At 41.2% G+C, this 23110-nt stretch overlaps 1 protein-coding gene and 1 long non-coding RNA gene across 3 annotated transcripts in view; one reads left to right on the top strand and one right to left on the bottom strand.

Annotated features, from left to right (window-relative positions):
- Positions 1–23110, top strand: part of LOC129705719 (uncharacterized) — a 122632-nt gene that overhangs the window by 69163 nt on the left and 30359 nt on the right. The window lies entirely within an intron of this gene.
- The window catches only part of sbf2 (SET binding factor 2), a 330738-nt gene continuing 322139 nt past the window's right edge, over positions 14512–23110 (bottom strand). For both annotated transcript variants that reach the window (XM_055649465.1, XM_055649466.1), the window contains 4 exons: positions 21846–22030; positions 21170–21257; positions 20257–20388; positions 14512–15954 (listed from right to left, as the gene is read on the bottom strand). In XM_055649465.1, the coding sequence (XP_055505440.1) occupies positions 15856–15954; positions 20257–20388; positions 21170–21257; positions 21846–22030 (504 nt within the window). In that variant the 3' untranslated portion in view covers positions 14512–15855. The remainder of the gene's footprint in view (positions 15955–20256; positions 20389–21169; positions 21258–21845; positions 22031–23110) is intronic.

The following is a 23110-nucleotide window of genomic DNA, read 5'->3' as shown; positions in this document are numbered from 1 at the left end:
GCACTCTGTGCTTTCTTTTGTAAGGCAGTTCCTCATTGCTATGGGATATTTTTTCCTATTCATTATATTAAGAGTTAAGAGAGTCAAGAATGTTTATTGTCATGTGTCCCAGATAGAACAATGGCATTCTTACTTGCTGCAGCACAACAGAATATGTGAACAAAGTACATAAACGCGAGGAAAACAAGTTCAGTGTGTAGATATACACATACACACATACTAAAAAAAAACAATTATAGTGCAATAATAATAATAGTCTGTTGTAGTTCAGAACTTATTTGTTGTCGTGTTTAATAGCCTGATGGCTGAAGGGAAGAAGCTGTTCCTGAACCTGTACGTTGCAGTTTTCAGGCTCCTGTACCTTCATCCCGATGGCATTGGTAAAATGAGTGTGTGACCAGGATGGTGTGGGTCTCTGATGGTGTTAGCTGCCTTTTTGAAGCAGCGATAAATCCCTTCGATGGTGGGGAGGTCGGAGCCGGTGATGGACTGGGCAATGGTCACAACATTTTGCAATTTTTTCTGCTCCTGGATGTTCAAGTTGCCAAACCAGGCAATGATGCAACCAGTCAGTATGCTCTCTACCGTGCACCTGTAGAAGTTCAAGACAAGTTCAATAAAAGTTCAAGGGAATCCGCTTTGACATACCAAAGCTCTGTAATCTTCTCAGGAAGTAGAGGCGCTGATGTGCTTTCTTTATAATTGCATCAGTGTGCTGGGTCCAGGAAAGATCACACCCAGGAATTTGAAGATTTGACTCTCTCCACCATCGTCCCATTGAATTTAACAAGATTGTGGGTCCAGTACTGATTGTTACTGAGGATTAAGTATTTCTGCCAATTCAAACAGACTGTGGTCTGTGGATGAGGAAGTCGAGGATCCAATTGCAGAGGGATGTGCGGAGACCAAGTTCTGTGAGCTTGGTCACCAACTTTATTTATTTATTTTTTTAATCAAAAATGTTTATTCAAATATTAAAATAGTATTTACAATACAATAAAACAAAACACCACCATAATACAAGACGAACAAATATGCTAAGCAACTGCTAAACAACTATAATTGCAATCCTTGTCCAGGATGCATTCAACCCCCCTCGGTGCCCAGCTGTCGCGGAACTCCCTCAGGCTGCCCGTAGACAGGGCGTATTCCCTTTCTATAAGTTACCCAAGCGAAATATAAGGTGCTGTTCCTCCAATTTGACAATGGAGGAAGCCTTGAACAGAAAAGATCAGATTGGGAATATGAGGGAGTTAAAGTGCTGAGCAACCGGACGATCAGGTAGGTTATAGCGGACTGAGCGGAGGTGTTCAGCAAATCGATCGCCGAGCCTGTGTTGGGTCTCGCTGATATATCTGCCACCTGGAACAGTGGATACAGTAGATGAGGTTGGAGGAGGAGCAAGTGAACCTCTGCCCCACCTGTAAAGACTGTCGGGGTCCTTGGACGGAGTCAAGAGGGGATGTAAATTCTCATCATCTCATTTTTCGTTTGAACACAAATATTGCCCCAACAATAGAATGTCTCTCTCTTACCACCCCCACATCCCTCCAGCAGTAGTGGAAACAGCAGCGGTAGTTCAATAACATAAATAATACCTATAATCTACATCTATATGCATTATACCGCCAAATGTGATGTACACGTTAGAAAGAGTAGTGTATGAGGACTGGTGGCCTGGTAATCTTTGTATTAAAGAAGGCTGAATTAGTCAAGAATATGCAACCTAAAGAGTGTAACGTGCACTCAAACATTTAATAGGAAGACATCGAGAAATAGAAAATATAATGAGGCAGAACTTGTTGCCAGCTACAGGCTGCCTTCTCTCTTCACTGACGTGTACAAACCACATATTTACCTTTTCCAGATATGATAATGTCTACTTTCTGCCCCAAACAGTCCAGATTCGCGATGACAAAGGCCTCTGTGGCAGCAAGATGCTACACAACCATGCCAGCTTTTGGGTAGATTTATGATTAGTGCAGGTGTCAGGTTATGGGGAGAAGGCTGGAGAATGGAGTTAGGAGGGAGAGATAGATCAGCCATGATTGAATGGCGGAGTAGACTTGATGTGCCGAATGGCCTAATTCTACTAACCCTTATGACAGAACAGACTGAATGTTAAATGGCTAAAAATAGCTTTTACCACAAGCAAAGTCACACCCAAAGCTAGTGTAACTTTGACTGTTGCTGGCCTGAAACAAGGGTAGCATGGAAATTCTATTGCTTAAAAGCTGGGCAGCTGTAGCAAATGTATGCCCAGCTGTTGGAATCCATGAGTGCAAAGTTGGCATTGAACAAGGAACTGCAACTGGCAAAACCTAAGCAGCAAACTTGGGACTTCCACATTCATACAGCATTGCTGAACCTCCTGACAGTGGGATAATTTAGTTTACGGAATGACTGGCATTTCTCAGAAAGCTACTGACTAACCAAATATATTTGGATCAGATTTCAAAAGGGAATTTGCCCATTTTAAGAAAGGAGGGAGAAAGAAAACAGGGAATTATAGACCAGTTAACCTAACATCGATAGTGGGGAAGATGCTTGAGTCGATTATTAAAGATGTAATAGCAGTGCATTTGGAAAGCAGAGACAGGGTCGGTCAAAGTCAGCATGGATTTATGGAGGGGAAATCATGCTTGACCTCTTCTGGAATTTTTTGAGGATATAACAAGTAGAATGGATAAGGGAGAGCAAGTGGATGTGGTATATGTGGACTTTCACAAAGACTTTGACAAGGTCCCACACAAGAGATTAGTGTGCAAAATGAGAGCACCTAGATAGAGTGCAACAGTGTGGAAGCAGGCCCTTCGGCACAACATTCCTACACCGATCAACAATGTCCCCGCAACACTAGTCCCACTTGCCTGCGCTTGGTCCATATCCCTCCAAACCTGTCCTATCCATGTAGATGTCTATCTGTTTCTTCAACGATGAGATAGTCCCAGCCTCAACTACCTCCTCTGGCAGCTTGTTCCATACACCTTTGTGTGAAAATGTTACCCCTTGGATTCCTATTAAATCTTTTCCCCTTAACCTTGAACCTTTTGAGAAGTAGTTCAATGTGGGGAATTAGCTCAAATGGTAGAATGCTCGCTTAGCACTTTTTGGGTGGCGTGGTGGTGCAGCCTCACAGCGCCAGAGACCTTCAAGGCACCATGCACCTGTACCCCTAGATCCCTCTGCTCTACAACACTCCCTAGAGACCTACCATTCACTGTGTAGGTCCTGCCCTTGTTCGATGTTCCAAAATGCAACACCTCACACTTCTCTGTATTAAATTCCAGCAACAATTCCTCGGCCCACCTGGCCATTCGATCCAGAACCTGCTGCAATCGTTCACATCACATCATTATCTACAAAACCACTCACTTTTGTATCATCAGTAAACTTACTAATATTGCCCTGTAGATTCATATCCAGATCATTGATGTAGATGACAAACAGTAACGGGCCCAGCACCGAACACATAGGCACACCACTCGTCACAGGCCTCCAGTCCGAGAAGCAACCTGCCACCTTCACCCTCTGCTTCCTTCCATGATGCCAATTTGCTATTCATTCAGCTATCTCTCCTTGGATCCCATGCAATCTAATATATTGGGGGTAGGGTATTGACATGGATAGAGAACTGGTTGGCAGACAGGAAGCAAAGAGTAGGAATTAATGGGTCCTTTTTAGAATGGCAGGCAGTGACTAGTGGGGTGCCGCAAGGCCCAGTGCTGGGACCTCAGTTATTTACAATATATATTAACGATTTAGACGAGGGAATTAAATGTAACATTTCCAAGTTTGCGGATGAAACCAAGCTGGATGGGAGGGTAAGCTATGAGAGGGTGCTATGAGGCTGCAGGGTGACTTGGATATGTTGGGTGAGTTGCAGTATAATGTGGATAAATGTGAGATTATCCACTTTGGTGGCAAGAACAGGAAGGCAGATTATTAATGGTGTTGCATTAGGAAAAGGGAAGGTGCAACGAGACCTGGATGTGCTTATACATCAGTCACTGAAAGTAAGCATACAGATACAGCAGGCAGTGAAGAAAGCTAATGGCATGTTGCCCTTCATTGTGAGAGGATTTGAGTTTAGGAGCAAGGAGGTCCGAGTGCAGTTGTATAGGGCCCTGGTGAGACCGCACCTGGAGTATTGTGAGCAGTTTTGGTCTCCTAATTTGAGGAAGGACATTATTCCTATTGAGGGAGTGCAGCATAGGTTTACCAGGTTAATTTCCGGGGTGGCGGAACTGACATGATGAAAGAATGGGTCGACTGGGGTTGTATTCACTGGAATTTAGAAGGATGAGGGGATCTTATAGAAACATCAAATTTTTGAAGGATTGGACAGGCTAGATGCAGGAAAAATGTTCCCGATGTTGGGGGAGTCCAGAATCAGGGGTCACAGTTTCAGAATAAGGGGTAGGCCATTTAGGTCTGAGATGAGAAAAAAGTTTTTCACCCAGAGAGTTGTGAATCTGTGGAATTCTCTGTCACAGAGGGATATGGGGAAAAAGCAGGAATGGAGTATTGATTTTAGATTTCCTTGCTTTCTCGCTCCTTCCCAGCTCTCCCACAGCCTACTGTCTCCGCCTCTTCCTTTCTTCTTCCCACCCCCCCATCAGTCTGAAGAAGGGTCTCGACCCGAAACGTCACCTATTCCTTCCCTCCATAGATGCTGCCTCACCCGCTGACTTTCTCCTGCATTTTTGTCTACCATTGATTTTAGATGATCAGACATGATCATCTGAAAGGCGTTGCTGGCTCGAAGGGCCGAATGGCCGACTCCTGCACCTATTTATCTATGTTTCTATTAATTCTTTAGAGTACCAAAGGGTAGACAGAGCTGACCTTTGGGATGTAATATTTGATTTTCATAATGCCTTCCGTAAAAGCATCACCAAAGAGATGTAAAAAAAGGTCATCAAATGACACTGCTGTTTAATTAGTTATCTAGGTACTACTCATCAAAAACAAGGTTCAAAAACAATAAAACTGCAGATGCTGCAATTTTAAAAATTGTTGAAACACTCGGCACTCAGACAACATCTGTGAAAAGAGAACTAAGTGAACATTCAGATCTAAGATCCTACAAAATAACATTTCCCTTCCCCACAGATACTGGTGAACTATTGAGTGTTTCCAGCATTTTCTGTTTTTAACCTTTGCTTTGTTTGTTGCTTTAACTTGGGGGTAGGTGTACAATCATGTGGTCAGATAAAACAGACAAGGGAGGTCTGTGTCTGGTGTCTGAAGAAGGGTTGCCTATTTCCTTCACTCCATAGATGCTGCCGCACCCGCTGAGTTTCTCCAGCACTTTTGTCTACCCTCATACCTGCAATCTGTCTGAAAAAAGGTCCCAACTCTATACATCACCTATTGATGTTCTCTAGAAATGCTGCCTGACTCGCTGAGTTAATCCGGCACTTTGTCTCTTCCAATCATCTCAACCTTCATTTGTTTCAATGAATCTCTGCAATATATTCTGTCGCACATTGCCATTTGCCTCCAATTAGAGATAATTTAATATATACCGACATCTTTGGAATGTTGGAGGAAACCAGAGCACCTGGAAGAACCCAAGCTCAGGGAAAGAGAATGTGAAATCTCCTCTAATTAATGCACCACCAGGGATCTGCATATTGCAGACATAAACGTTGGTGGAAGCAGTTTATGGGCTCCTTAGCAGCAACATCGCTATTGGAGAAACAAGGAATTGTAAAATAAATAACCAATTAATCATCTGAGGAATTTATTCTTCTACTAGATTGAACACATTAAATTGGCAAACTCATTGGAAAAAAAGTTCATTTCATGGAGTAACATGCAATGGAAAAAACGTTTACACTTTTGCCTTGTGTAATGGGGCAGGGTTGATTAGTAATCACATTTTATGTAAAAACTGATCACAATGGCCAGAATTTTGCTTTGCCTTTCTGTGTAAGAGCTGATATGTTTGGAGTTCCTACGTGAATGGGAAAGACTCCACTCACCAACATCAGAAAGATGTGTCAGAAAATTATTTTTTAATTCTTAAGGGATATAATTTACTTCTAAACTAATAACATAAACCTAGAACCAATTTCATAAATGTAAGGACTGAGTCAACCCGGTAGACTGAGTAATTAAATAGTTCACCAGCAAATGAATGTCAAATATTCAAGACAATATTTCATACTTGCCAAAGAAATTACATCCCTATGACCGATGAAACCCCTTTTTTTCAGTCAATAGGATGAGCTCCATGTTGTCTAACTCAAGTCAAGAGTGTTTTATTGTCATATGTCCCAGATAGAACAATGAAATTCTTACTTGCTGCAGCACAACAGAATATGTAAACATTGTACACTGTAAACAATATGTATAGTACACTGTAAACAATTCTCCACCCCACTCCCATTCTAACATATCTTGCCTGTCTCCTGCATTGTTCCAAGACCCAACATAAACCTGAGGAACAAAGCGTCATCTTCTGTCTGGACACAAGGCAGCCTTCCAGTCTCGCACAGATTTCCACAATTTCAGATCTTGCTTTTTCTGCTTGCACCAGTTCTGCTGTAAGATTATTCATCTGCAATATCAGTCAGTTTTTTTTCTTTACAGACACTACCTGATCTTCTGAGCTTTCCAACATTCACCCTTTGGTTTCAGTTTTCTCCATTAGCTCTGACCTTTTCACAATTATATGTTGCCCCTTTTTGTTTCACTTAACGACCCTTCATTAATCTATCAATCTGTATGCGTACAAAACCACAAATCACCAGGGCAGCCCTAGCCTCATCCTATCAAGAGATATTCTCTTATAACCTAAACCATCCTTGCACTTTTCCAGTTCAGATGATTTTTTGACCTGAAATATTAACTCTTGTTCTGTTTCATTAGATAATATCTGACCTGCAGAGTAATTCCAGTATTTTCTTTTTTTAATTTATTTTTCAGTTTTCCTCCTGTACTCAATTTATGTCTCTATGGATGAATGCAGAAGCTGATTTGGTCCATGGATGAAATGCCTGATTTATGATGGACCCTATAATGTTAGTCCTGCAACTTGTGTGAGCTGTCAGAAGGCATTTTTAGTAATTCCAAATGTGTCTAATGAAGTGTGGAAATCGTTGAAAAAGAACAAATTATTGAATTATTATTATTCCTGAAGAAAATATACTGTTGTTGATAAAAACGTAAACAAAATGCACCTAAATGTACAACAAAACTAAGGCAGATAATCCTATTCAAATGAAATGGGGCTATATGTGTTGGCTATGGTTAGTGCAAAGCTGATAGTCTATGTATGAAGGATAGCTCAGTAGGTTATCAAAACCTTTGGACTTTAAGGTGAATCCAGCGGTGGAGTGAGGTTTTAGACACATGTATATATGACCTTTGCGTCGCAGGATTCATGTGATTTTCTAAGAAACTACTGGTATCCTAGGCAGCGCATTCTAGCTCAAAGGCTGAATATTTATTTCCAATACTAAGCAGACGTCAGTCAAAAGCAAAGCCAATTTTCCCAATGAAACCATCAGCACGAAATAGAAAGTGGATAAAACATGTTTCTGTAATTGTTTTACAATTGATGACCTCAATTGTTTAACAAATGAACATACAGAAGCTCCTCGATGCATATAAGGGTTATGTCCTGCAGATGCTTGCATGTCAGATATTATGTAAGTCGGAAACAGAATTGCTACTGTGCATGCGTTGAGACCACATGGGACCACACGGAAACCATGTGGGAGCTCTGACGCAAAGACTATGTGGGAGCATCACCAAGAATACCTGCAGATAGAGACAAAATGCTGGAGTAACTCAGAGCATTTCTCAGGCAGCATCTCCAGAGAGAAGAAATAAGTGACGATTTGGTACGAGACCCTTCTTCAGACCCGAAACGTCACCCATTTCTTCTCTCCAGAGATGCTGCCAGTCCCGCTGAGTTACTCCAGCATTTTGTGTCTATCTTTGGTTTAAACTAGCATCTGTAGTTCCTTGCTATACAATAATTCTTTGCTACACAAGGCTATGGAGGCAAAGTCAGTGGATATATTTAAGACAGAGATAGATAAATTCTTGATTAGTATGGGTGTCAGAGGTTATGGGGAGAAGGCAGGAGAATGGGCTTAGAGAGAACAATGACATTCTTACTTACAGCATAACAGGTTTGTAGATACTTCCCTCAGTTAATGCAGTGAAATCTACTTGGTGTTTATTATGTTAGGATATTTTATCTTATCTAATATGCATCTTATTCATCTGATAGTACTTTTAAAATTTACTATTTGTTCTGTATTAAATGGCTGAATGGCGTACTCTTGCATCTATTTTCTGTTTCCAAATAACGTAATTACTATGTGAATCCCAGTTCAATTTTAGTTTGAGAATATTAATGGCATTCTTCTGATTCACAATTTTTTTTGTTGGCTTTCCTACAAAACAATGTGTTCTAGCTTGTTTCCTGATGCAAATACTTTGCTTGCGTGACTGTTGGAAACAGCTCACCACTTGGATCCATTTAGTTTCAAATCTGTGCTGCCTGAATCGTGCATTAAGGATTTACTCCAACATTACATTCTCCTCTCCCCCGATGTCAGTTTAAAATGACCGGTCAAACAAAACAATATAAATCAATCCCCTGCTCAAAAGTATCGTCACATTAATAACTCTTAAAATGTAAGTAAAGGCCCACATTTTATCTCATGATTGCAGTGAGATACATTTCCTTAAAATAGGGGAAATAAATTGTATGGATTAGATTGCCCAGGTTTAACTGACATCAAACCACGACAGCACAGTGGTGCATCTGGCATAGAAAATAGGTGCAGGAGTAGGCCATTCGGCCCTGCGAGCCAGCACTGCCATTCAATATGATCATGGCTGATCATCCAAAATCAGTACCACTTTGCTGCTTTCTCCCCATATTCCTTGATTCCCTAAGAACTATATCTAACTCTCTTGAATACATCCGGTGAATTGGCCTCCACCCACTGTCTTCTGTGGCAGAGCTCCTGCCTCACAGCTCCAGTGACCCAGGTTCAATCCTGACATTCCAGTGCTATTGGTGTAGAGGTTTGTGCATTTGTCTTGTGACCAGGTGGGTTTATTCCCATATCCCAAAAATGGCAATAAAAGAAACTTGTGAATAAATAAATAAAACTGCAGTACTGGCACCTCATATAGTACTCAGGATGTAGCCCCAGGAACAGCACTGCTAATGAAATTAACATTATTTATAGTGTTTAATGAGCAGCACATTTGGGCTGGGAATTCCGGCAATTAGCCCCGATAGCTCAGTGTGGGGAGGCTGGCTGTGAGGGGTGATGTTGGTTGGGACAGCAGAGCACTGAGGCACAAGGCCACACTCTGGCCGATAAAGCGGGTATCTGATTCTGGAGATTGGCAGCAGCTGCTCTGTGTGTTGACTGACTACCTGGATCCTGCAATCTCTTTCATTACGAAATGTGTAGATGCTGGTTTCAACCGAAGATAGACACAATTAGCTGGAGTAACTCAGACCGCATCTCTGGTGAGAAGGAATGGGTGACATTTCGGGTCGAGACCCTTCTTCTGACTGGTTAGGGACAAGGGAAACGAGAGATAGAGACGATGATGTTGAGAGATAAAGAACAATGAATGAAGGATATGCAAAAAAGTAACGATGATAAAGGGAAACAGGCCATTGCTGTTTGTTGGGTGAAATCAAGAAGCTAGTGCGACTTGGGTGGGGGAGGGATAGGGAAAGAATGCTGAGGCTACCTGAAGTTAGAGAAATCAATATTCATACCACTGGGTATTAAGCTGCCCAAGAGAAATCTGAGATGCTGTCCTCCAATTTGGGGTTAGCCTCACTGACAATGGAGGAGACCTTGGACAGAAAGGTCTGTGTGGGAATGGGAAGGAGAATTAAAGTGTTTAGTAACCAGATCAGATAAGTTCAGGCAGACTGAGTGAAGGTGTTCAGCGAAACGATCGCCCAGTCTACAGTTAATCAAGTTGCGGAGGGAACGGTCACTGCAGAAGGCGGAAAGGGATGGAGATGGGAAAATATGGCTAGTGGTGGGATCCTTTTGGAGATGGTGGAAATTTCAGAGAATTGTGTGTTGTTATCGATGGCTGATGGCATGAAAGGTAAGGATTCTGTCTCTGTTGCAACTAAGGGAAGGGGGAGCAAGGGCGAAGCTGTGGGTTACCGAGGAGACACGAGTGAGGGCCTTATCTATGATGGGAGATGCAAACCCCCGTTCCATAAAGAATGAGGACATCTCGGATGTCCTGGTATGGAACATCTCATCTTGGGCACAGATGCGGTGTTGACGGAGGAATTGGGAATAGGGGATAGTCTTTGCAGGAAGCAGGGTGGGAAGAAGTGGTAGAGATGGTTGTGGGAGTCAGTGGGTTTGTAATAGACGTCAGTCGATAGTCTATTTCCTGTGATGGAAATAAACTCTCCCGGCCTTCTCTCTCTCTCTATCCTCCCCCACCCAAGTCCCACCTCGGTTTCACCCAACAAACAGCTGACAATGGCCTGTTTCCTTTATCATTGTTACTTTTTTGTATATCTTTCATTCATTGTTCTATCTCTCTACATCATCGTCTACATCTCTCATTTCCCTGATCCCTAACCGTTCTGAAGGGTCTCCACCCGAAACGTCACCCATTCCTTCTCTCCAGAAATGCTGCCTGTCCCGCTGAGTTACTCAAGCTTTTTATTTCTATCGCTTTCATTACACCCTGTTGGATTTGACGGAAGCTGCTGGCTCTTTGAGCTCTTTGCTGCTCATCTCTCCCCAGCCTGCAGAATTCTCCATTGCACTGTTGTTGAGTTTGTAACCATGGTATTGAGAGGGACCATCAAATGTAGGCACTGTTGCTCCCCAGCAGCATATTCTCAGTACCTAGTGAACGGTGGGTTCATTACCCTGGGAGCATCTGTGCAGGGCTAGGATTCACTCCCTGGTCTCTGCACAGCAATGTGTAGCCAGCTAATGTCTTTTAAAAAATATATTGCATAAATATTAACGGGTGCTGGAACAGGAGGTGAAGAATGGTCTGTGGAGTAGCTCTGAGCCGGGTACCAGTGTATATTGTATATTTCAGACTGAATCAAAGCAAGATACAAGTAACTAGAGGTAAAACAAATGATCATTCCACACTAAATATAGACACAAAAAGCTGGAGTAACTAAGCAGGTCAGACAGCATCTCTGGAGCATTCCACACTCCTATTTTATATTTTAAAAATGATTGCGACTGATTTATACGTTTAGTCTACAATGAAACAGGGGTAATAATTTAGATGAGATTAATAATACAAAGTTTTGTGACTTAAATGTGCTAAAGTTCAAATGTAGTTGGAAAAATAGAAAAAGGTGGAGTGGATAATGGCTACCAATACAACCATAACTAATCTAGAAATGAAATCAATGTGGATGGAGGTAAAGAGTACAGACCTTTAGATGGTGAAAATAAAGTTGGAGAATGAGATGAAAAAATAAAATGAGTTACAATAACATCAAAGTCAGTTGGCTTAGAGGATCTTAGTAGAAATGCTGTCTGTACACCCAAGGAACTGCAAATGCTGGTTCACCACAAAAATACAAACTACTTGAGTAATTCTGTGAGCCAGGCAGGATCTCTGGAGAAAAATTGCTAGGTGATGTTTTGGGTTAGGGTCCTTCTTCATGTTGTTACTTGTGGGTGGAGCACCAAGGCAAATTTCTTGTATGTGAATACTTGGCCAATAAACTTAAGGCCCTGTCCCACTTACTGGTCCTTGGCACGCAAATTATGCGACCTCGTCATCGCGTTGAGGCGCATGGGCATCGTGTGGCTGCGCGGGACCGGTCCCACTGAGAAGCGTGGAGGGATATGGAGTTGTGCGCGGTAACGCGCGGTGCTCTGGGATTTTGTACCGAACAAAATCTTCGCGCGCCACCGGCCTGTCGCGTAACTGACAGCCAAAGTGGGACGGGCCCAAGACCCAACGTCTCACCTTCAACAGCAGCAGAAGCAGGCAAACGATTGCTGAACTTGGCCTGTGGCTCACGGCCGTTGCGGACCCGGATCCGCCCCCACTCCTACTCCCAGAGAGGGGCCAAGAAAATTGAAGAAAGACACAAAATGCAGGAATAACTCAGTGGGACCGGCAGCATACTTTGACAGTTAGGCACCTGTCAAAGTAAAGCCACTGTCGGTCGGAATGTCTGTTTTTATTCTATTGTAAATTTTAGGCCTACTTTCTGTTTTTAGACATGGTAATTTTAATTTGTTTTTAAAGCTCTAAGTATTTATCCTTTTTTATTAACTACACTGAATGGAAACTGATTGAGTAACGTTTTTTCGTTTCCTCTGTGTATGCGAGTACTCAGTGAAAATGATATTAAAGAAATACTGAATACTGAATCTCTGGAGAGAGGGAATGGATGACGTTTCGGGTCAAGACCCTTCTTTCACACTGAAGAAGGGACTCGACCCGAAATGTCACCCATTGCTTCTCTCCAGAGATGCTGCCTGTCCCGCTGAGTTACTCCTGCATTTTGTGTCTATCTTCAAATGACGTCAGGCGCTCCAGACGGCTGTGCGGACGCATGAAGACGCGCGTGACCTTCGCGGGACCGTCGTGCCTCAACGCAACGACGAGGTCGCGTAATTAGCGTGCCAAGGACAAGTAAGTGGGACAGGGGCTTTACTTACTTCTTCAGACTAATTGTAGTGGAGGGTGAGGGAGAAAGCTGGTAGAGAGGTGGGGCAAGCCTGAAAAGTAATAAATGGAGATAGGTGAGGGAAGTGGTGTTGCACTGGGGTAAAGCGATGCTGTCTCTTTGTCCAGTGACGGATTCAATCTCAACCTCTGGTGTTGGCTCTAATGTCAGCTGGACTTTATCTTTCACCCCACCAGTCTCTGCATCCAACACATCATTCTCTGCCATTTCCTTCATGTTCAACATCATCCCACTACCAGTCACATCTTCCAATCCTCACCACTTTCCGCAGAGACCACTCGCTCTGCAACTCCTTGGTTCATTCATTCCTTCTCACCCAAACTATGCCCTCTCCAGGTACTTTCCCTTGCAACCACAGAAAATGTAACATTTGTCCCTTTAGCTCCATCCGGGGATCCCAGTAGTCCTTCCAGTTGAGACAGAGGTTCACGTGCACCTCTTCTAATCTTATCTGCTGCATGTGGTGTTCATGATGTGGCCTCCTTTACACCAGCGAGATCAAGATTAGACTAGATCTAATTTAAATGGTTAGCACCAGGAGATGCAGCAGACTTTAGTGCACTGAGCGCAAGTGTTCGGCGGAACTAGACTAGACCAAAGAGATGTATCTCCTGAGTGTCAACCATTTCAAACACTCCTCCTTCCCAGACTGACCTTTCTAGCCTCCTCCATTGCCAGAGTGAGGCCACACACACACTGGGGGAAACAACATCCTATATTCCACTTGGGTAGCTTACAACCCAACAGGATGAACATTGAATTCTTGAATTTTAGATAAGCAAACCACCCCTCCTCCCCTCCCTTCCTTGTGCCCCATTTCTCCTTCTCCCCTTCCACCTATAATCCTCTTCCAGCTTGACATTTTATCTCTCTTCTATCCTCATTTCCTTATCTCACATTTTTCCCCTTTTCATCTCTGACATTTGGTTCAACCATCTGCAAATCAAAAATCTCCCTCCCCCATATCTACCTATCACTTGCCAAGATTTTTCTCTCCTCTACTGCAATCAGTCTGAAGAAAGGTTCCTACTCGAAACATCGCCTATCCATGTTCTCCAGAGATGCTGCCTGACTTGCTGAGTTACTCCAGCACTTTGTGTCTTTTTTGGTAAACCAGCATCTGCAGTTTCTTGCGTCTAAGTTCTCGCATCACTATGGTCGCTGAAACGGTCATTGATAATTAAGTCAAAACAAATTTAGTTTTCTATAAATAATTTCTACCGTTACAATAAGTGGACATTATTTAATATAAAATAGTTAGGACAGCAATTAGAACTGATCGAGTGCTGATACCTTTGTGGAAAGGAGCCTCTTTCCACAAAAATCTATCTTGGCAAATTTGAGCATTAATCTCTAAGGATTTATAAACAGTGAGTGAAGCAACTGGTTCTAGATTTCAGATTGTCAATGCAGATTTACAAATTAATGGAAGAGCTGAGAGGAGCCTTTGTGTTGCTAGTTTGAGTTCATGCTTCCTATTGTTGCCACCCTTTCTAAATATTTTCAGAACAAATAAAACCCATTTTTTGTGAAATCAAAGAGTTACATTTTGTTTCCCCTCCAAATAAATTCCTAATTTGGAATTCTTCAATGTTGTTTGACCTGCTCTTAACTTCCTTTCTCAACTTCCACATCTCATCTGTCTTGCTCTTAGGACAATCAAGGATGAACTTTGATTATTGTTTAATAGGCGTTTCTCCCTTCAGTTTTACGATGTCCCTGTAGCCTGTATTCAATTTCAACCAAATTCTGAAGTTAAAAAGGATAAACATGTAGTACTATTAGGAATCGTAAAAATCACATTTAACATTCATTGTTTTATAAGCACTTTAGTGTAAACAAGTCATAAAACTTAATGCCACATGAAGCAATTTACATAAAGCTTTTGGAAAAAATTAGTGATTTGCATTTAATTGAACAGAGAACTACACATCAGTATTTTACAAAGCAGATGAACAGTATATACAAACTCCACAAAATTAAAATATTATGTGCAAATTGAGGCTATTGTTTGACAATTTTGAGGAAGGTTATAATGGGGAAATGGTGGAAACTACTTGCCAATCCATTCATGGTAATATGGAAATATGGACAATTTAGTTGATTTCAGCCTCACCAGGAAGTGCACACTTTTGTTTTACTTTAGTTGTGCATGATCTTTTGGTCCCATAAGCAATGACTTACTATATGAACTGTATAATTTGCTAGTGCTCCTTAAAACAACGTTAAAACTAGGTTCATTTATAGCCAACAATTTAGGGAAGAGAATTGTAACCAAATTAAGCCATATATACAATCTTTGAAAAATACAAAATGTAGTAAACATATAAACATGCTAAAAAGACACCACAGGAAGATATCACAAGCTACAGATAAGTTTTCTTCACTAAATAATGTGAAAGTGTTAAAAGGTGGAATAAATTTTCCATTAGGGCAGTAACACAAACATTTTTCACAACACTTTTAAAAAAAAAGTATGAACCGTAAAAAAAATAAGAAACCATTAAAGTTTAGTGTGCAAAACCTCCTTAAATTATTAAGGTAAGTTACCAGAAGAAAAACAATCATTTACATAGTCTACACAACTGCTGCAACACAACTGAACTTGGTCATTGATGGCCATTTAGAGTTTTACTGCACTCTCTGCACCACCGCTTCAAGCGCAAACAGTCCAATGCCCTTCTAATGTAGTACATTTTAGAAAGGTAAGTACTGATGTGACAGTTTTTTTTGTTTTGCTTCAGATTTTTGATATACAATAAAATATAAAATGTTATGTTACAAATTAATTTTGAAGATTCTAAAATCCTGCTGTCCACAACATTTCAGAACTAGGACTTAAATGATTAAAAACTGCATGCGAATCTGTGAAAGCAAAGGTTTCATTTATAATACAGTATATTAAGATATTTAGTGGTTGAAGTTTACATTTCACATTGTTAAAGAGCGGTGATGCGTTAAAATTTCAGTGCAAGTTTCATATGCTGAAGCAGTTTGCAGATTCCTCTGCTGAACAATTAGTGGTCTCCGCTACTTTACTGGTGTACTCCTTTGACACCCTTACATTTAATTTTCTTTAGAGGCTGTAGGGCTTTAATCTCTTGTAACTGGTATGATCACGCTTGATCCTTTAAAGATGCATCTTGCTAGGCATCTGAAATGCAATTCTGGATTTTGTCCATCCACTGCTGCGCGATCTGTGCGTCTTGCGCACAGAAATTATAAACACGTTTATTTGTTTTCAACTGCATTAAAAGGAACAAAAATCTTGTTATTCAACTTAAATCATTCAATGTGTTCACCTTTTAAAAAGTGACATGTTTTTTCAGAATTATATTTTATTCACATTCTTTTTGAGATTGCAGAGTAATATGAATAATGTTCATTGTATCAAGATAAGGAAGACAAGGTAACTAGGATAATCAGGTATATTCAATAAAAACAATACTTTTATGGCATTTCATAATTACAACTAGTCTACATCACAGAATTGATTATTGTCACTTCCGCTTTCCAGAAATAATTTGGAGAAGTTATGTAATAGTTTAGCTATAACTAATAAATGTACAAAAATATGATGCAAATGAATTCTACAATTTAACAAATTGTTAAAATATGCTGGGATCCCAATTGTGATTTTGCTCTCTACAACAAAAAGGTCAAAACAATGTTTGTATTTTATTAGACCCAGTTTGTAATATTTTAACTCCAGCAGTCAATAAATCCTGGAACGGTACATGATTTCTCAAACAATAATGTATTAACATTTTCTACTTTCTCAGAAACAATTATCCACAGAAAGGACAAAATTCTTGTTGCTGAAATATTAACAACTAAAATAATCTGTAATGTCTATCACGCACGGAAATAGCTATCAAAATATGGAGGGAGACAGGTGGGACACAATTTCTTGGCGACCGCATGCACTCACACACGCACACGCGAGGCTTCGGAGGCTCAATCCAGCGCTAAATGCAGCTCCACTCTGCCTGTCTCGCCAGGTTAACCAATAGCCCTGCCTGGACTGTCGGGACACTAGCGCTGCTTCTCCGCGCTGGCTGTAAATCTGGGCCATATTTCCCGCAAGTCCAGGCAGGGCTGTAGGTTAACCTGGTGGGACAGGCAGAGTTGAGCTGGGTTTAGCGCTGCTTCTCTGCGCTGGCTGTGGGCCTGGGGGCACAGCTCCCGTCTGACTCCCGATGTCTCTGATCACCCCCGGGTGTGGGGGTGGGATGGGGGGGGGGCACTCGGGTGGGGACAGGAATGGGCCAGTGCGGTTCGGCAGCGATTGTAACGCTGGAGAGCCGGGATCGATCCTCGCTGCGGATGAGGCGCAGGTCTGTGTCCAGGGCTGCCGAGAGTGTTTTGGCACGTCTCCCTCCTCCAATCACCGCGCTCTATCCTCAGTCCCACCCCCCTACTTCCGCCTCTGACCGACACCTCCCTCCTCCAATCATCGCGCTGAATCATCATGTCCGGCCCCCCATTGCCTGACATCTCTCTCGTCCAATCGGCGCCCTCGATCAGCAGTCCCACCCCCACTATCTTGCGGAAAGCAGAGATTTCACCACGTTTTAAAAGCCAGATTATTAAAAATGGGGGGTGGGGGGGGGGGAGACGTGTCCCCCCTGCCCCCCGCCCCTCCCCCCTGATCTCTATATTAATTTAGTGCGAAAGAAAGCTATTTCCTCCTCCCTATAGTCAAATCCAACAAAGAATTGCTGCTGATTAGACTTAAACAATCTTTGTCATAATAAATTACTTAGTCAGAAGGAATAGAACTTTTACTTTTCTATTCAGTACATATTTTGTGAAACAGGATTGCTATTTAAAATATAATTAATTGAAAAAAAAGTTGATAATCTACAACACCAAGAATAATGCTTCAAATGTCAAACAGACTAATCAACTAGATAACCAACCTGAAGAGTAAATCTGACAACGTTCAGGTTTGGAGATGTGCCCTGTTTACTTTCATTGTTTACTTATGTGGCTTTTCAGCTGTGCATAGCAGAAAGGTGATGTAACTTATTTTTTGCAGCAGCAAAGTGTTATGTATCCTTGCGGGATTTCAACAGTGCATGTTAGATTGATGATGTAATTTAATTATATTTCAGCTGTGAGATTTAACAATGAATCTTGTTGGCTATGTGAATTTAAGGCTATGGTGGCTTTTTAATAATGTAACTGATGAACATTCACAGATCACACTCTACATGAGAACAAAGACAATTCAGAGAGGAAGGATAAAACAACTCTCAGATAGTTTGTTTAGGGAATGACTTCAGGGTGTTAAGAACAAGGAGTAGCAGAAACTGGTTTCCTTGGCATAAGGAGAAAGAAAGATGGAGGTTAAAATGACCTAAATGCTGATCCAGGCCATATGGACCCTTTTTGGATTCAATATTCAAGTGGAGAACAGTTTCAAAAGCCACACTCAAGAGTCCAAGAAAGTATGCTACTTCCCCATAAAGATTATTTTAAAAGGATTGTAAGTGGAGACGATAAAACCAATTGTCCTGATCCATGGCAGAACCAAAGAAAATGAAAAGCAAAACTTTCAAACTGTAAATAATTTATTTGGGCTTGACATTAATTATGTAATAGGGGTAATGGAGTCCTTTTTTCCAAATAAGTTCAATGAGGGAAGAGGGCTGCTGGCTATTGTAAATGAAATTGAACTGGAGAAAATAAACAAATTGGGAGAACGTCTTGGGATAAATGATCACAATGTGTAAAATGCAGAGGACAACTGAGCGGCAGTAGACTACAGAATGATGACACTGCGGTAGAATTGTTGCCTTATGGTGCCAGAGACCCGGGTTAGATCTTGACTACGGGTGCTGTCTGTATGGTGTTTGTACGTTCTCCCTGTGACCTGCGTGAGTTTTCTCCGGGTTCCTCCTACACTCCAATGACGTACAGTTTTGTAGGGTAATTGGCTTGGTGTAATTGTAAATTATCCCTAGTGTGTGTAGGTTAGCGTTAGTGTGCAGGAATCGCTGGTCAGCGCAGACCTGGTGGGCCGAAGTGCCTGTTTCCGCGCTGTATCTCTAAACTAAACCAAAATTGGCTTCATGGAAGGAAGCACAGGGCGGTGGTGGAAGGTGCTTTTTTAAACTGGAGGCCTGCGACACATGGTGTGCCTCAGGGATCGGTGCTGGGCCCATCGCTGTTTGTAGTTTATATCAATGGTTGGGATGAGAATGTAAAAGGCATGATTAGTAGGTTAGCAGATGACACTAAAACAGGTGATGCTGTAGATAGTGAAGATGGTTATCAGAAATTTCAGCGGGCTCTTGATCAGCTGGGCAAGTGGGCTAAGGAATGGCTAATGGAGTTTAATACAGATAAGTGTAGGTGTTGCATTTTGGGAAGTCAAACCAGGGCATGCCCTTCACAATGAATGGCAAGGCCCTGGGAAGAGTGGTAGAGTAGAGGGAATAAGGAGTGCAGTTACATAGTTCCCTGAAAGTGGCATCGCAGGTAGATAGGGTGGTCAAGAAGGCTTTTGGTACATAGGCGTTCATCAGTCAGAGTATTGAGTATAGAACTTGGGACATTATGGCAAGGTTGTATAAAATGCTGTTGTGGCCACAACTGGAGTATTGTGTTCAGTTCTGGATACCCTGCTATCGGAAGGATGTTGTTAAGCTGGAAGGAGTGCAGAGAAGATTTACGAGGATATTGCCAGGACTCAAGGCACCTGAACTATAGGGAAAGGTTGGGCAGATGAGGACTTCAGTAGCAGGAGGCTGAGGGTGATCTTATTGAGGTATATAAAACCATGAGGGGAGTCAATACGTGAAAGCACAGTCTTCTACCCAGGGTAGGTGAATCAAGAACCAGAGGACATTCATTTAGAGTGATTTAAAGATTTAACAGGAATCTGGGGAGGGGGAGCAACTTTGTCACGCAGAGTGGTAGATGGGAACAAGCGACAAGTGGAGATAATTGAGGCCGGTATTATAAAAGCATTTTAAAGTCTATTGGACTGGTACATGGATAGGAAAGGTTCAGTAGGATATGGGTCAAAAACGGGCAAATGGGACTTGCTTAGATGGAGCATCTTGGTTGGCATGGATAAGTTGGGTCAAAGGGCATGTTTCAGTGCAGTGTGATTCTATATTAATACTAGAGATTGTGCAAAGTTAATTTATGAGACTAAGTGATGGAGAATTATGAAGATAAGATGCTTGAGTGGAAATTTAATTGTGATGCATAAAATTGCAAGGCTATAACAAGGTGAAATTAAACAACTTATGTCCTTCAACAGCAAAGCAAATAACTGTGGAACTCACATTTAAATTGATTGGTGAATGAATTAAACCATATGGGAAAATATATTAGTAAGGACTACTTTCTCACAAAATCCTCTTTCAAAGGTCAATTATATTTCTACAGACCATTACCTTCACGATTACTTAAAACTCCTGAACAGAACAGCATTTCCTGCCCAGGGGAATGTTGTGTAATCATTAATACAAGTTTCTGGTATTGCAAGTGGCATTGCACCACCAATTTAAGTAGGAGAAAAAAAAACTTACATCAAAGAATGCTCTTTCATTGGAATGCTTGGGTGCACCCAGTGTTGATGATGCTGGAAGGACTGACTCAACTTCAGCCAGGTCTATAAATCCTCTGGGGTTTGTATCTTCACCACTGTCATAGTACCGCAACTGGAGGATAAAGCAAATGCATCAATGCGAAAATAGTGACCAGGATATTTTGGATCAGGATAGCTCATCATGCTAACTTCAAAGAACCAATGGTCCTTCAAGTGGAAACTTTTTTTTGTGATATTAGTTGCACCACAAAGGCTTTAATTTCTGTTTATCAACTCTAATGTAATTGAACTGGCTACGCAACGAGTGACATTATGGAATTCTAAAATTCAACAAGCCAAGAGAAAAAAGTTTTTGGCTAATATATTTGAAATGATGTATACATTACAAAACATATGGCTGAGCTAAAAATACCATGTTTTTATTTTGCATTCCATTATATTTTGAAATATTTGAGAGAGAATTACAATTCATCTTCTGAATACCAGTAAGTTTACCAAGCAGTTATTATGGTTTAGGTTGCGTTAAAATCACTTATTTCATACAGCAATGTGTAACCATGTTGTAAGTTCAACATGCAGATTCCTCAGTATGAGGGCAATGGGAATTGCAACAGGTTTATTCTCCAAAGAGAGTCCAACATGGGAGCAGTTGGAAAATGACTGTTAAGCTTGGCCAACACACTTGAGATTTCCCTGCTAGCCTAACTATCTTGAACTTGATAGTGCTTCCACAGAGAAATGTCAGCAGGCAGCACTCCCAAGTTTATTTCCGATACATTCACAAAGTAATATTTGTTCAAGTAAAATAAAATTAATCTTTAGTGCATAATTTCCAGTAATAGATAGCTGTTTTAATACATCAAATTATATAGATTGTATTGTTAATGCTGTACCTGATGTTTAGTTATATCTAGAACAAACCAACGAGGTTTCCATCCTTTCAGTAAAGCACCTCTCTTGTAAAGTACACCTTCAAATGATCTACAAAAATTGAAATAAAATAACTCAATCTGCAGAAAACTGGTTACATATTATTGAACAAGGTAAAAACTAGCAGTTTAAAAAGCATGTTTACATTTCCAACTTTGATATATAATAGCTTGAATTGTTAAACTTTAGTTTAGTTTAGAGATACAGCGTGGAAACAGGCCCTTCGGCCCACCCAGTCTGCGGTGAACAGTGATCCCCCAATCCCGTATTATCCTACATACTAGGGACAATTTACAGAAGCAAATTAACTTACAAACCTGCACGTCTTTGGAATGTGGGAGGAAACCAGACAACATGGAGAAAACCCACGTGATCACAGGGAGAACATACAAACTCTGTACAGATAGCACCCGTAATCAGGATCTGACCCGGGTATCTGGCGCTGTAAAGCAGCAACCCGACCGCTGCGGAACTGTGCCTTGTTAGTAATAAAGCTTCTTATGTGAGATGCTGATATATTAGCTAACTTTTCATTACTATGAATGTTAATCATCTGGCAGTCAGTTCCAGAGGTGAAAAGTGGAATAGTGGAGAACTGAGGGGATAGAGAGAGTGCTCAATTCAAAATATTTATCTGACCTGTTCTCCACATCCTTTGAAGAAAACTGGTTGTACAGAGTTGCTGCTCTTCTCGTATTTACTCCATTTGAGGGTGATGTAGTGGTGCTTCGATCATTCTCACCAATCCCACTGTCTGCCAAATGTAGCATGGACCTTCTTTGGAAGGATTGTACATTAGATGCCATCAGCGATGAAGCAACTCTCTGTTACAATAGGAAGTGAAAACAAAGCGTAAAAAAGAAAATCATCATCATACTGTTTTCTGCAAGACTCAGCCTGTGGGCAACTTATCATCTGATAAAATAGATGTGTTTGCAAAGTGATCAAAGTTGCGAACTAAATATTTCACAATGAGGATAAGCAAAATAAATGTTTTAAAAAGGAGTGATAGTAAAGGATATGGTAAAGGCAGCAGAGAGAAAAGGTTTATCAGAAAATAAAATAAAAAAGATATGTTTGGGCAAAGGTTAAAAATATGAAGAAACTGCAAACATTGATGGAAGTTTCTTAAAACCCCCCCCCCCCCCCCCCAAATTAATGATGGTAATCTAGTGCCTATATAAATTCTTGTACGAAAGCGTTGTAAGAAAGGGAAAAAAAAATTGGAGTTAACTTTCTAAAACATGCAGCTATCATTTAGTTAAGTCCAAAACCAGCGACTTGAATCTAAATAAACCACACTGCAAACGTATAAGGCAAGAGTGAGCTATGGTACATTGGAGTTTGCATTGGCAAAATAATAAATGGCACTATTTAAGAAAGGAAGCGGTACTATGAACCAATCAGCCTGGGATCAGTAGAAGTTAATGTTAAGCTTGGATAGTCAAAGGGAACCATGTTTGACAAATCTGCAATACGTTTTCTTCAGGCTGTTACCACCTAAGAAGGTAAAAACTAGCAGATGTGCTGCATTTGGGCCTTGAAAAAGCCTTTGATAGGAAATTGTAAGAGATCATAAAATAAAATTAACACACAGAGGGTCTTGGTGTATGGTGTTAGGTAAACTGTTGGGACTGAAAGCAGATAAATCCCCAGGGCCTAATGGTGTGCATCACCGAGTATTCAAGGAGGTGGCCCTCAAAATTGTGGCTGCATTGGTGATCATTTCCAATGTTCTATAGACTCTGGATCAGTTCCTGTGGACTGGAGGGTAGCTAATGTAACCCCACTTTTTAAAAGAAAGGAGAGAGAGAGAAAACAGGGAATTATAGACCAGTTAGCCTGACATCAGTAGTGAGGAAGATGCTTGAATCTATTATTAAAGATGTAATAGCAGCACATTT

The sequence above is a fragment of the Leucoraja erinacea genome, chromosome 18, assembly GCF_028641065.1.
Source record: "Leucoraja erinacea ecotype New England chromosome 18, Leri_hhj_1, whole genome shotgun sequence".
NCBI lineage: Eukaryota > Metazoa > Chordata > Chondrichthyes > Rajiformes > Rajidae > Leucoraja > Leucoraja erinaceus.
The sequence above is the reverse complement of the archived record's forward strand: the minus strand, read 5'-3'. Positions and strand labels throughout refer to the sequence as shown.